Source organism: Natrix helvetica, assembly GCF_964273705.1.
Source record: "Natrix helvetica genome assembly, chromosome: 1".
NCBI lineage: Eukaryota > Metazoa > Chordata > Lepidosauria > Squamata > Natricidae > Natrix > Natrix helvetica.
Genome location: NC_138548.1, coordinates 208,829,496 through 208,843,195, shown reverse-complemented (window position 1 = coordinate 208,843,195; position 13,700 = coordinate 208,829,496). Strand labels below are relative to the sequence as shown.

Sequence of the window (13,700 nt, the reverse complement as noted above, 5' to 3'; positions counted from 1 at the left end):
AACTGGGCAACTAGCGAATGAGATGATCTTGTCCTTTTGCCTGGAAAGTCTTTGCCCTTAAATACAGGGTCATTGAGACTGTTAACATGGACATCTGATTTTTAGACCCTTGTTATTCCTGGCTAGTAAAGTTTCCCTTGGGAGTGATACGTGGTTGGGAAGACATGATAAATGCAACCTTATGGATGGTTCTGCCTGGCTTGAAGGAGTTAGGTGTGTCTCCTCCTCAATAAATTGTTAAACTTGATCTGGGCAATTTTTGGCCAGTCTCCAATTTCCATTTTCTAGGGAAGGTGACTGAGAAGGTGACTGGTTACAGCTTGAGAGGATCCCGGACAGTGGTGGATTCCTACCAGTTCAGACCGGTTCGGCCGAATCGGTAGTGATTTGGCAGCCTGGGTCACTGGAACCAGCAGTAACCCAGGTCTGCCATGCCCCGAACCGGTTCTCTGGGTGGCGCCATAGGCGCCACCATCTTGTTTTTCACTTCTGCACATGCGCAGAACAATTATTGTACTATGCATGCACACACATCAAGCGCGTGGACGCACAGTGTGTCCACGCGAAAACTGGCAGTAGTGCCCTGGTCCTGGAGGAAATGGATCATCTGGCTAGGTATAGAATGGAGATATCACTGAACATATGTGTCGATGCTTTATGGCAAAGCCAGCTTGGAGATATTGCGACTGTCCTGATTTCCCCCAATACCCTTGGGATACTGTCAACCATGATATCCTAGATTAATTGAAGGGATTTGAAGTGGGATGCGTTGTGTTGCAGTGGTTCTCCTTTCTCTACAGCCTGTTCCAGATTGGAGTAGATGTGAAAGAGCGGTTGAGCCTGAGTTCCCTGATCTCAGCCCTCCGGTTTAAAATCTACATGAAGCCACCGGGTGTCATATTCGTTGACGTGGTGTGTGGTACCATGAGTATGCTAATGACACCCGGTTAGTCATCTCGATCCCAAGTCAATTAAGCAATGCTATTGCTGAGATCTAAAAGGGAGGAACAGATATATGCTTAATCCAATTTGCACATTACCCAGACGTGGATAGTCTTATGAATTTAAATAATCAATTATAATTAGAACTTGTAGAAGTCCCACCCAAAGGCCTGATATGCAGAGAAGCCTAATTCAAGCAAATCCAATGCATCCAGAAAATGTGGGTGGCTGCTCTGGATCATAGGCATACATTTTGTGTGTGTGATAGGCTTGACATTTTCATTTCTTTACGGGCTGTTTTCTCTTCCTTTGTCTCAGGTTCAACTCAGGTGGAGAACATTCAGCCATTCACAGCAAAGCAATTGTCCATTCGTTCACTAGCTGACTGTGTTCTGGATCTCCCACAGCTCCATGTGCTTTTTCCTAACAGACCCAAACACGAGGCTTTCAGGAGGGACTACAATAGTGAGTGGTGGGGAGAAGGGCAGGGGAGAAGATGCAGACCAAACGAGGCTCAATATTTTACAAGGGCATCCTTCCCTAAGTGAGCTCTTCCTCTCCTGTTCCTGACAGGGGCAGAATTTAACATTTGCTGGAATGTATCTGGTTAAAAATCAAGTTGGAAGAAGGAGGCTTGATGGAAAAAAATATGGCCTGGCAGGCGTGGCTTTCAAAAACAAGATCCAAAAGAATTCCATTATTTAAATTATTGGCTCATTTTTTAAAAAAAATATTTGGGCTTGCTTACACCCAAAAGGAATTATTATTTTTTTGCCAATAAACAGCAAAATGAGAAATGTAACATGATTGGAGCAGTACAAATTAAAAAATGACAAAGTGAAATGGCAAGGCATAAGATTTTTTTTTTTCAATTGTAGATAAAGAAATTTAATTTATATTCAGAATTCCCAAGGAAACAGCTGAAAAGGGAACAAAAATGGCACCAAGAATACTCCTCTAAGAAGTTATTCCAAAATTGTTTTGCCACTATAAAGAAGTGCCTCTGTTTTAGAGATTGTAAATCAATTTACTGTGCACATGGACCTATAGCAAGAGGCCTTTGCTTGTTAAATTTCTTTTTTGTGTGTGTGTTTCTTTTTCCCCCCTTGACTTTATATTTGTTTAGATGGATGTAGTAAAGAACAAGATTAAGTTAAGTTTGAAAAAACAGATGAGCAAAATTAAAGTCAAGGAGGGAAAAATGGATTCTGTACAGATTCTGAAGGACAGGATATATTCTAGTGTATGTATATTTATTTAATATATAAGACTTATTGTTTTATGCAAGGGCAATATTTTATGCGTCCCACAATCAAAATAACTAGAAATGAATATGCTCGTTGTATAATGCTAGTCTTGGCTGAATAAAATTTTCAAAATATAGTAGAAAATGTGTATTTTGACAGAGCATATATTATAATTCTGCCTGCCAGCACACATTTTGATTAAGGTTCTTATAAATCACAAAGTAATGTGAAAGTGGAGCTTAAAATAAACATATATAAAATGGCATAAACCTGATCGGGGGTGATTTGCTCCAGAAGTTCTCATACATAAACATTCATATTTCAAGTGAAATGACACATAATCAAACAAAAGGTGTGTCTGCAGAGCTTTTGCTATGTGTCAGTCAGAAAATATGAAGAGGCTCATTTCTATTGATGAACCAATACTTTTTTTTTAATGACCCAGAACCTGTTTGGAGATTCTAAAGATAAGGCTGAGCAGGTCACAGAATAAGCTCCATCAAGTATTTGGATGGCAGCTTATAAGTGGAATTCCTGCCTGGACCATTTCCAGCATCCTTCTCTGAGAATTTCTAAGAGTCATTGAATGCATCAAACCCCAAATAATTGACTCATCCCTATTTAGGACTCTACCTTTCCATAGTTGATAAGCTGGAACACATCAGGCTGAGAACTGCTGCTATAGTGGGAAGCAACTTCTGCTTTAGGGCTTCCTCTTGTTACAAAACTTCCTTGAAATTACTTTCTGTATGACAAATATGAACCGATTTGTGTGTTGAGAAGCTAAAATGTGGTTATGTTTCTTCCCCTAGCAGAGACACGAAAAAACACCAGCAGTTACGTCCCAGCCAGGTTAACGATAACTGTAGACACGTGAGTGTGTGAATTCTCCACCTTTTTTTCCTCTTCTCTTAACGTTTCATGGGATTGGGTATAAATATGTTGACCATCTTTTCCTAATTAACCTTTCCAGTAGTAGATAGGAAAATTCAGACCTATCTTAATGAAGGAAGGTCTGAAAAGCCTTTTGGTCAGATGGCACTTTCTTTCAGCTATGTCCCTTTTGTCCTTAGAGCTTAGAACATAAAATAACAAGGTTGGAAGGGACCTTGGAGGTCTTATAGTCCAAGCCCCTGCTCAAGCAGGAGATCCTATACCATTCTGGATAAATGGTTGTCCAATCTCTTCTTGAAAACCTCCAGTGATGGATCACCCACAACTTCTGGAGGCAAGCTGTTCTGATTAATTGTTCTTGCTGTCATGAAATTTCTTCTTAGTTCTAGATTGGATCCCTCTTTAATGATCTTCCACCCATTATTTCTTGTCCCGCTTGGGAGAACAGGTCGACCCTCCCCTCTATGTGGCAACCCCTCAAATATTGGAAGACTGCTATCATGTTGCCCCTGGTCCTTCTCTTCCCCAGGCTAGGTATATCTAGTTCTCTCAACCGTTCATCGTACAATTTAGCCTCAAGACCCCTTATCATTATTTGCTTTTCTCTGTATTTTTTCTAGGGTCCCAGCATTTTTGTGTGTGTGTATCGTGTTCTTCCATTACTATCTTACTGGATTTCCAGTTTGGGCTGTTTCTCTCTCCCACCCTCCCCTTCTTGCCATGGGGAAAGGAGTCTAACATAACAGCATCAGACTGTTGAAGGAAACTAATGGATAGCATCTGGGTGGGGTTTTATTATACGCCACCCAGGGGTCACATTCATGAGATGGACAACTATATATTGTAATTTAGATGGATTTAGGTTTAGGTGATTTAGATTTAGATTTCACCTTCTCCATCAGCCTTGATTTTATGCTATTGGTGTCATTTTGAACAAGGCAAGGGAAAACACTCTTTAAGATCAGATATGCCTCTTAGATCAGTATCTGCGAGAGTGCCAAAAGTTAACAAATGGATGTTCACACAATTGTGTTCAATTCTAGACCCTGCTCATTCCCTACATCAATTCAGAAACCAGTTGACACTCTGAGCGGCTCTAATGTGAATCTTGCAGTCCATTCTGATTCAACTTATCATGAGTAAGAACTTACTGATTGATTGCAGAGAATCCTACCATTGTGTGTCTATTATATAATGAATGTCTACAAAGGAGTACCAAGTGGAACTACCTTCTCATTGCCCCTATTTTTTATCCCCCAATCCTTCAAAAGGTCCTGTTTCACTGATTGGTTTCACTGCTTTAACATTGAAGGAGAATGCTGTGGAAGCCCAAGCTTCAGCTATTACTGGTCCTGGAAAATGAGAAGAAGGGAAGAGAATAAATTGCTATTTGTTCTCCAATCACATCTATATTCTTAATTTATCTGGTGTACATGTATCTGATTATATTGGGTGCGTGGGGGGAGGAAGATAAGAAAACAGAACTGTTGTTCTGAAGAGAAGCTGCAGTCTCAGGGAAAAGGTTGAGGGCAATATTTCTCACCAATGGAAAATGATCCACCTACAAGTTCTGTAAAGCCGCTGTGTTCCAATGGAAAACTACAATTTCATTTACTCTGATGTGAAACCACCAGGAAAAAAGAATTTAGCTTCCAAGTAGCGCCAGTACGGTATTACCATGGCCAGAGCAGTTTCTGAACTTCTACTAAGAGATATAGAGAAAAAAGGACATAAAATGCAGCTATTTTTAAAATTCTTCGAAGTAGAATTGACGTAAGCATCATCTTCCCTTTGATTTTACGAAAGAAGATGTGAAAGTATTGTGCTAGGTTTCTTTTTTCATAGTGTTGATGTGTATCCTTGGTATAGTTTTGCTCAAAAGCAAAAAATGCTGATTAATTCAATCTATGGGTAAAGAGTAAGAAAGATGACCTTGACAGAAATACACAGGAACCATTACTTAGGCAAAAGTTACTGAAACATTATTTTATACCCAGAACAACTAAATCAGTGGTGGGATTCAAAACATTTTACTACTGGCTCTGTGGGCGTGGCTTGGTAGGTGTGGCATGGCTTGGTGGGCGTGGCAAGGGAAGGGACTATAAAATCTCCCTTCCCTCCCCTCTCCAGGCGAAGGTTACTGCAAAATCCCCATTCCCTCCCAATCATCTAGGAGGCAGAGAATAGATGGGGACAGGGCTAGAGGTGGTATTTACCAGTTTTCCGAATTGCTCAAAATTTCCGCTACCAGTTCTCCATAACTGGTCAGAACCTGCTGAATACCACCTCTGAACTAAATCCCATTCAGAAGCAGCTCAGACAGACGGGAATATAAGAAGGAAGAGGAAGTACAACACAATGAGACTTGAAAGACTCATGTCAGCTCCTTTGGATAGATGAGATCAGGAAATCAACTCTGCAGAAAGGTTAAAACTACTTTTATTGAGATTGGCTATAATTATGATACATCATTCTGAACTTAAACATGTTTCTGCCCCTTTTGTCTAGGTGGCAGTTCCTGCGTATTTCTGTAAGACCCTCTTCCTTACTCTCTACGCTGTCAATAGTATGGGACAATATTGACTGGATTCTCTGACCTCTTTTGTTAAAAGTAGTGATTCAGAGGGTGAAAGGGGATGTTGGCTGTAATGTGAATGAGAGCAGATGCCTCATTTCTCCCTCCCCTCCCCATTATTTTGACAATGCAGCTGCCCTCCCTTTTGTGGAAAGACATAAATCTCAAAATGCTGCATCCATTTTTTTTTCTAGGTTTTAGCGATCTTTCTTTGATATTGCAATAGAGCCAATTTAGTCTAGTGCTTAAGCCCCAGGTTAGAACCAGGAGAGTGTGGATTCTAGGCCCATTTTAGGCATGAAAGCCAGCTGGCTGACTTTGGGCCAGTCACTCTCTTTCAACGCAATCCACCTCACAGAGTTGTTGTGAGGGAAATAGGAGGAGGAAAGAGCATTAGTGATGTTCACTGCCTTGAGTGATTTAGAAATAGTAAAGGCAGAATATTTTTTTTTTAATGTCTCTCTCTCTCTCTCTCCTTGCTTTGTAAAAAATATCCCTATCTCTGTTTCAGACCAAAGTACTTAGGAAGGACACCAGTGCATTGATTTGGAATTCAGGGGTGTCAAACTGGATTTCATTGAGGGCCGCATCAGGGTTGTGTTTGACCTGGGGGAGGGGGAGTGGCCAGCCCAACATCACTCATTGAGGCTCCGTTGTTTGCTGCGATGGCCTCCTGCAGTCCTCTGCCAGCAAAATGGAGGCTGGGCAGGAGCTCCATTTTTGGTGACAGAGGTACCATGGGCCGGTCATTCACTGTTTCCAGGGTGGCCCCGCAGGCCAGTTCTAAGCACCCTATGGGTCAGATTGGGCCGGTGGGCCTTGTGTTTGACACCCCTGATTTAGGTGGAAGGAGAGAAGCTTCAAAGGAAATACGTTATGAGGAAAAATTAACCGCTCTCTCTTGTGCTGACTTTGCATCTGGTGGCATCATGCAAGTTACAAAACGGTGCCTATTGTGTGATAAAAGTTATATTAGGTAAAACCCACTGTTCCGCTTACTCCTCACTTAGAGTGGCATGTGAACTCAGATTCTTTCTCCCCACCAAACCTTTCTCAAAAGGCTGGTGAAGGGAGCAGACCCCATCTAGGCCAGGTTTCTCAAGCTCAGCAACTTTAAATGTGTGGACTTTGAGTCCCAAATTTTCCCACCCAGAATTCTGAGTTGAGAAACCCTGATCTACAGTACACTGCCCTTGGAGGCCACTTGAAGGAAGAGCTAAGTAAAAATTCAGTGTAATATAAATATAAAGGTAGAATTTTTAAAAAATGAGCCCACAATTTTGTCCCGAAGTTGTGACAGTTGTAAAACGGGTCACCATGTGACTAGACCTGACCAGTGACAATCGCTAAGCGAGCGTGGCAGTCATTAAGCAAACACTTGGTTTGCTTTGCTCTTTGTTGAGCAAGCTCATTGTTCTCTGTGAGGCAGTTTTTGCCAGAAACTGAAAATAAATGGGGGGCTTTCAGAAAAATGTTATAAATTGGCCTAATTGCCAAGCGCCCAAAAGTTGGTCATGTGACCATTGAGAGAGGCATAGATCACAACTTCAAAACTGAGTCATAAGTAGTTTCTGAGGGGGGATTTTATTGTAACATCAACTACCCTGTTTTCCGGAAAATAAGACCTCCCCAGATAATAAGCCCAATCAGGGCTTTTGAGCGCATGCACTAAAATAAGCCTTCCCCTGAAAGTAAGCCCTCCCCGAAAAGATTGCAACACAGCAGCAGCCTTAAGGTGACCACTCTCACCGCCTCCCGCACCTCAAAAATAATAATATCTCCCCGAAAATAAGACCAACCTTATTTCGGGAGTCAAAAGAAAATAAGACCCTGTCTTTATTTGGGGGGAAACATGGTAATTACTAAGCAACTGATTGTAAGTCAAGGATTTACCAGAAGGTAAAAAGAAATCAGTGCAGGTGTATTGTATGCTCATTTCAACATTGATAAAATCTTGAGATTATTTTGTCCAGTGTTTGACATAGCTTTCTCTTCGTTTGCTGCAGCTCCCCAGTCATGGTTTCGTCATCCATTGGAACATCTTTACCCAGCAGCACAACATATGGAAGCTCCCAGTTGCCATTGTAAGGATCCCTGCCTGAGCAGGTTCCTTTCTGTTTTGTTTGTCTCAGTAAGAATAGCGGGAAGCAAGCAGGACACTGACTGAATGTTATACAGCTAGTCCGCACGTAACCAACACACTAGGGACCAGCAACTCAATTGCCAACCCGCGTCTTCGTTAAGTGAAACTTCATGTGACTTATGACATCAGGTTACATTGTGGTTGCTAAGCGAAATACCCCTGGTTGGTAATAAGAAATCATGTGACCGAAGCTTGCATTTTTACAGCCTTGGAATTCCGCTGTGAAGCTTACAAATGGTGATCATGTAACCTTGGAATACTGCATGGTTATAAGTGCATGCTGATTGCAAAGCACCAGAATGGCAGTCATGTGGCTGTTGAAAACCGCAAGGGTCGTATGATTGAGAATCAGTCACAAAGTTACATTTTCAGTGTTGTCCTTACTTCACAGTCACTAAACAGCCATTGTTAACCAAGGACTATCTGTACTTATATCTCACGAAAAACTATTTAATCCAGTATAATGTAGAGATCTGGGCATAATATATAGAAATATTTATTGAAATGTGCAATATGAAAAAGCAATTATAGCTATTTGCCCAATATTGATACCATACATAAAGCCTAAGACTAATTTAAATGTAATTGGACAATTTAAAAGCACATTTGCATATTGTCATATTAATTTAATGCAAGTTCTCTTTCATTTTGCAATATTGGGCAACCAACCCAAATTACCTAGAGAGCAAAAAAAAAAAAAAAACCCTCAGAGTCATTTTCCATCTCACTAGTCAACTGGCTTTGGATTTTATGTTGATGCCACCTAGCAATGTCAGGATACCCTATTCCACTTTTCAGTCTCTAGAGCTGCACTGTGACCACCCTTTCTATCCTTTCACAGTGAATTAATGACTTGCCCATACCCTTTGGGCAATGCTTCACCTCTTGGTCCAATGGATTCATACCCCATGTGTCAAGATGTAGAGATGCCGGACCTCTCTATGCAGACTGAGAACACCATAACATACTCAGAGAATCTTCAGCTCCATGTAATGGCAGACTCATTAAGGTGAGCATAGATGGCATCTTGCAAGTGGAAAGATTATTATCAGAGACATTTATCACGATGGGGCTGTGCAATATTGCTTCTTCTTCCTGTGGTTTTATCTGAACGCATGTCATTGCTTCCTCTAGAGTCCCCAGAAATTATGGTATAGGGAACCTTTAATAAGATTGATTGTTTCAAGCAATCCTTCAAAGGATGACAGGATGACATACTTCTTATTTGATTGAAATGCTAAGCAAATTAGTTTAACTATCAATGTCCTCAGTTTCTGATGTGTAGACAGCAAAGAACGTGTTGCTGAGGTCAGTTATTGAGAATGAAGTAGACACTGAATGGCAGATAAAACAGGGCAGGGCTATGTAGAAGCTGCAGTTGAGAATGATAATCGTTGGACTGATGTCTACAGAGGTTCTCGGTCATCCAGGGCCTGGTTGTCCCAAAGGTGCTTTTTTCAAGAGGCAACTGGACTTTCCGGTTTTTCTTTGAAGATGTTTCGCTTCTCATCCAAGAAGCTTCTTCAGCTGGGAGCGAAGAAGAAACGAAATGTCTTCAAAGAAAAACCAGAAAGTCTAGTAGCCTCTTGAAAAAAGCACCTTTGGGATGTTGGATTGATGAAATTTGTTAAGAAGCCAAGGAAGCTGGGGGGATGGCAAGGGTCCAAATTTGCAAGTTCTTGGCCAGAAGCCAAGAAATTGGTGAGGGAAAACATAATGGGATGATGGCATGATCTTGCCTGTTGGTTGTGAGGTGATTCATGAGAACTAATTCCTCAAATCTGTTTGCTCACTGCCTGTTTCTCCCCTCCTCCCCCCCAGAGTGCCTGCAACCATTTCCCCACCTTCCAGTGAAGAGTTTGAAAAGCTGCTGCATCCAGACCAAGACCTGCACCCGGACCTTCACTTTTGCCACAATCCAGTGTGACCCATTTTTATGTGCTTGTTGTCTTTCTCTCTAATACCTTGGAGATACTTTAATGGACCTTTTATGTACTTTTCCCTATCAAGCCTGGATATAAACAGTGATGGCTGGTATCCCAGAAGACTTACTGTATACAGAAAACTACTCCTGGGCCCATCTGCATGTCTACTTCATCCAGTTAGATCTTTGCAAGTTCTTTTGAACTAAGACTCGCTTCAATTATGTGCCAAGTCAGCTCTGCCTATATTGTCAGCGCAGCCAATGAAGCAAGAGAGGGTCTCACACTCACTCACATCTCCTTTGCTGTGGGCAACAATGTCTGGGGGAAGGGGGACAAATATGACGCACTAGCACCTCTGTGTGCTTTATACTTATGTGTTACCTCTGGATCGCAAGGGAAATTTTGTGGTTTTCCAATTATAGAATATTAGATTCACTTTTTATCAGCACCAGCAGCCAAGAAAGAAAACATTTCATCAGGAACTTCAGAAGAAAATGTCTTTGTTCATTTAATGTAGGTAAAATCTTGGTTGGGCTGCTGATTCTTTCATGTGTTTAGATGGATCAGTTGGGCAAATGAAAAGATTCCAATGGAGTCTTCATTATTTTTCATTTCTCCTTTGGAAGAAGAGACACCGTATTTCCTCCCAGAATTTAATGTTCCACACAGAGCCTTTCTCCGTATCATACAGATTTGTTAGGCAGAGCAAGGTGACCATCTCAGGCCAAAACAAGAGCAATGGTGGGAAAGTGTTGAATTTCACATGCCTGCCTTGCTAATTTGCCAAAGAAACCCATTGCCTTAGGTATGGTGGTGAACCCCCCAAGTTTTTGTCCATAGTTTTGGGGGCAGGGAGGCGCAATTCAATTTTCACCCAAACAGCTGCAAAATATTTTGGTCCAGTTTTGCCAACTTGCAGTTCCTCTATAATAGATGGAACCTAGATTTTTTTACACTTTTTTTCTGATCCAATGTGAATTTTGGACTCTTGAGTTATGGACTACAGCACCTACCATATGCCATTTTTTTGGGGGGTAGGATAATGTAAAATCCAGATTTCTCCTATATTATCAGCTGGCACAGCCCAACCTTTTATACTAGATTTCCTGTTGTGCAGATTCTATCCTCATTTGCCAATAACCTGGTAAAAGGTGCAGTGTAAAATAACCCATAAAATAATACTTTATTCCAAAATAACAAAATAAATAATCTATTGTATACATTATAAACGAAAGGATGCTAGTTTTCCTATAAAGACACAAAGGCTGTAGGGTAGGAGATGGAGACTTGACTTAATAGCAGATGAGTATTAATTTTAACCCAACAGGAATTCCAAGGTTTACATGAACGTGTGCTTTCCAAGTCAGTTTGTTCCAGCAAATGTTGCTTTCAGACTGCTTTGAAGGAGATCAATATAGCAATAGCACTTAGACCTATATACCGCTTCACAATGCTTTTACAGCCCTATCTAAGCGGTTTACAGTGTCAGCAATATTGCCCCAAATAATCTGGGTCCTCATTTTACTGGCCCCGGAAGGATGGAAGGCTGGCAATCTTGAGCAGGTGGGACTTGATCTGCCAAACTGCTGGCAATCAGCAGTCAGAAGTAGCCTGCAGTACAGCACTCTAACCACTGCGCCACCACGGCTCATATTGCTCCGTCTATCTCATACTGTTGTTATGCTATAATTATAATGAACAAAGGAGAGTGGAAGAATATCATTTTCCTCAGGGAAGGTACAATCCCTGGAGGGGAAACTGATCCTCTCCTGTCCCAGAGCCAGAAAAGGAATTAATTCCTTTCTTTTTTAAAGTTTTCCCAATTAACCCCTATTCCCCATTAACTTCTTCGGCAAAAAGGGGGCTATACCTGTGATGGCGAACCTATGGCACGTGTGCCAGAGGTGGCAGGCGGAGCCCTCTGCGGGCACATGAGCTGTTGCCCCAGCTCAGCTCCACCACGTATGTGCACACACCTCCTGCTGGCCAGCTGATTTTCAGGTGACTGCCATGCATGCGGGAGACACATGCACAAGGGTCGGACACGCACACACAGGGGAGCACGGCATGTGGGAGGGCGTCACGTGTGCATTGCATTATGGGTGTGGGCACACGCGTGTGTGGGCTATTGGCACATGAAGACAAAAAGGTTAGCCATCACTGAGCTATACCATTGAGAAAGCCTTGTTAGGAAATGATCTCCTATTCCCTTTAATAACAGAGTAGTTGTAAAGTTAGTGTTCCCTTAGAGCAGCAAATTGAATTACAATTTGACACTATTGCATGTGTGTTTATTAAGGGTAGCGAATCCAACTTGTTCTGCTCGAGAGGTGGTGACGCCAGAAATATCTGTTCTGATTCCTGTTCAAAAATCTCAGCAAATAGATGTCAGGTGGGGGGGGGGGAGTCGGACATGAACCTAAAACTAGTAAGGGATATTTATCCAGCAGACTTACAAAAGCCTGTGATTTATCATTAGCCAATTTTAACTTTCTATGCTTCAAAATAAAATACGCTTCATTTTCTGCATGTCATTAAAGATCAGCCCATCTACTTCTCACTATGATGGCACTGGTTTCCTCTTTGCTGTTCATTCCTCTTCCCGATTACAGGAAATTGAAGTGGTAGGGAAGAAAAGTTCAGGTGATTCTCGACACACAACCGTCCCTGTTAAAATGGCAATGAAAAAAGGCGACTTACAAAACCAATCCTTGCACTTACAACTGTCTGAGCAGCCCCAAGTCATATATGTGATCAAAATTCTGGCACTTGGAAACCGGCATATATTATTTGATGGTTGCAGCATGAGGGACTGGGGGGTTACGTGATCATCATTTGTGACCTACCCAGATGGCTTCCAACAAGCAAAGCGAATGGGGGAAGCCGGGTTTACTTCATTGCAGTGGTTTGCTTAACAAAAAAATATTTTAAAAAAATCAGGCACGATTCTTTTTAACGACTACCTTGCTTAACAAGACAAATTCTGGTCACAATTCTGATTGTTAAGCTGAGGGTTACTTGTATAAATAAGCTCAGCATAGGAGCAAGAGGCCTTGGGAAAGGAGTAGGAGAACACTGAAAGAGATTGACGTTCCACCTGAATCTCAGCAAGCCCTCCCCTCCGCCTTTGTTGGATCTTTTATAAATTCAGAGTGTTCTGGTAGAAAAGGGATGGATTATGGCAGTGATGGCGAACCTATGGCACGCGTGCCACAGGTGGCACGTGGAGCCATTTGTCAGGACACGCGAGGCGCTACCCTGTTAGCTGGCCAGCACGCATGCGCGCGCTGGCCAGCTGATTTCACCCTTTTTTAAAGCCACTTTTCACCCTCCCCAGGCTCCAGAGGCTTTGTAGGAGCCTGGGGAGGTGAAAAGAGCCTCCCCCGCCCCCCCAGAGGCCCTCTGGAGGCTTCAGGGTCCATCCGGAGGCTTCCCTGAAGCCTTCGGAGCGCTCAAAACGACCCTCTGAGCAAACCGGAAGTGACTTCTGGTTTGCTCGGAGGGTCGTTTTGAGCTCTCCAAAGGCTTCAGGGAAGCCTCCGGATGGACCCTGAAGCCTTCGGAGCACTCAAAACGACCCTCCAAGCAAACCGGAAGTCACTTCCGGTTTGCTCAGAGGGTCGTTTTGAGCGCTCCGAAGGCTTCAGGTCGCCATCACTGCCATAATCCATCCCTATAAAGCTTCTGGAGCCTGGGGAGGGCGAAAAAAAGCATGTAAAAATGGGGGCGGTCGTGCCTGTTGTGCGCGCATGCACACTGCGGGGTCGCACATTGCATTATGGGTGCGGCACGCCCGCACACGACCCCCCTGCACTCCCCCCACTTGTGGCACGCGAGCCAAAAAAGGTTCGCCATCGCTGGATTATGGTATCAATTCACCTTCCTGCATCAATAGTTTCCATAGAATACAGGTAGTCCTTGACTTACAACAGTTCACTTAGTGACCGTTCGAAGTTACGGCACTGAAAAAAGTG

General features: G+C 42.6%; 1 protein-coding gene across 5 annotated transcripts in view; it reads left to right on the top strand.

The window, feature by feature from the left end:
- Positions 1–12,938, top strand: part of STAT6 (signal transducer and activator of transcription 6) — a 93,263-nt gene extending 80,325 nt beyond the window's left edge. For 4 of the 5 annotated variants that reach the window (XM_081939127.1, XM_081939128.1, XM_081939126.1 and 1 more), the window contains exons 16-21: positions 1,261–1,407; positions 3,002–3,062; positions 4,127–4,222; positions 7,665–7,742; positions 8,643–8,810; positions 9,623–12,938. In XM_081939127.1, the coding sequence (XP_081795253.1) occupies positions 1,261–1,407; positions 3,002–3,062; positions 4,127–4,222; positions 7,665–7,742; positions 8,643–8,810; positions 9,623–9,728 (656 nt within the window). In that variant the 3' untranslated portion in view covers positions 9,729–12,938. The remainder of the gene's footprint in view (positions 1–1,260; positions 1,408–3,001; positions 3,063–4,126; positions 4,223–7,664; positions 7,743–8,642; positions 8,811–9,622) is intronic. The other variant, XM_081939129.1, reaches the window with a different exon arrangement.
- The last annotated feature ends 762 nt before the right edge of the window (positions 12,939–13,700 follow it).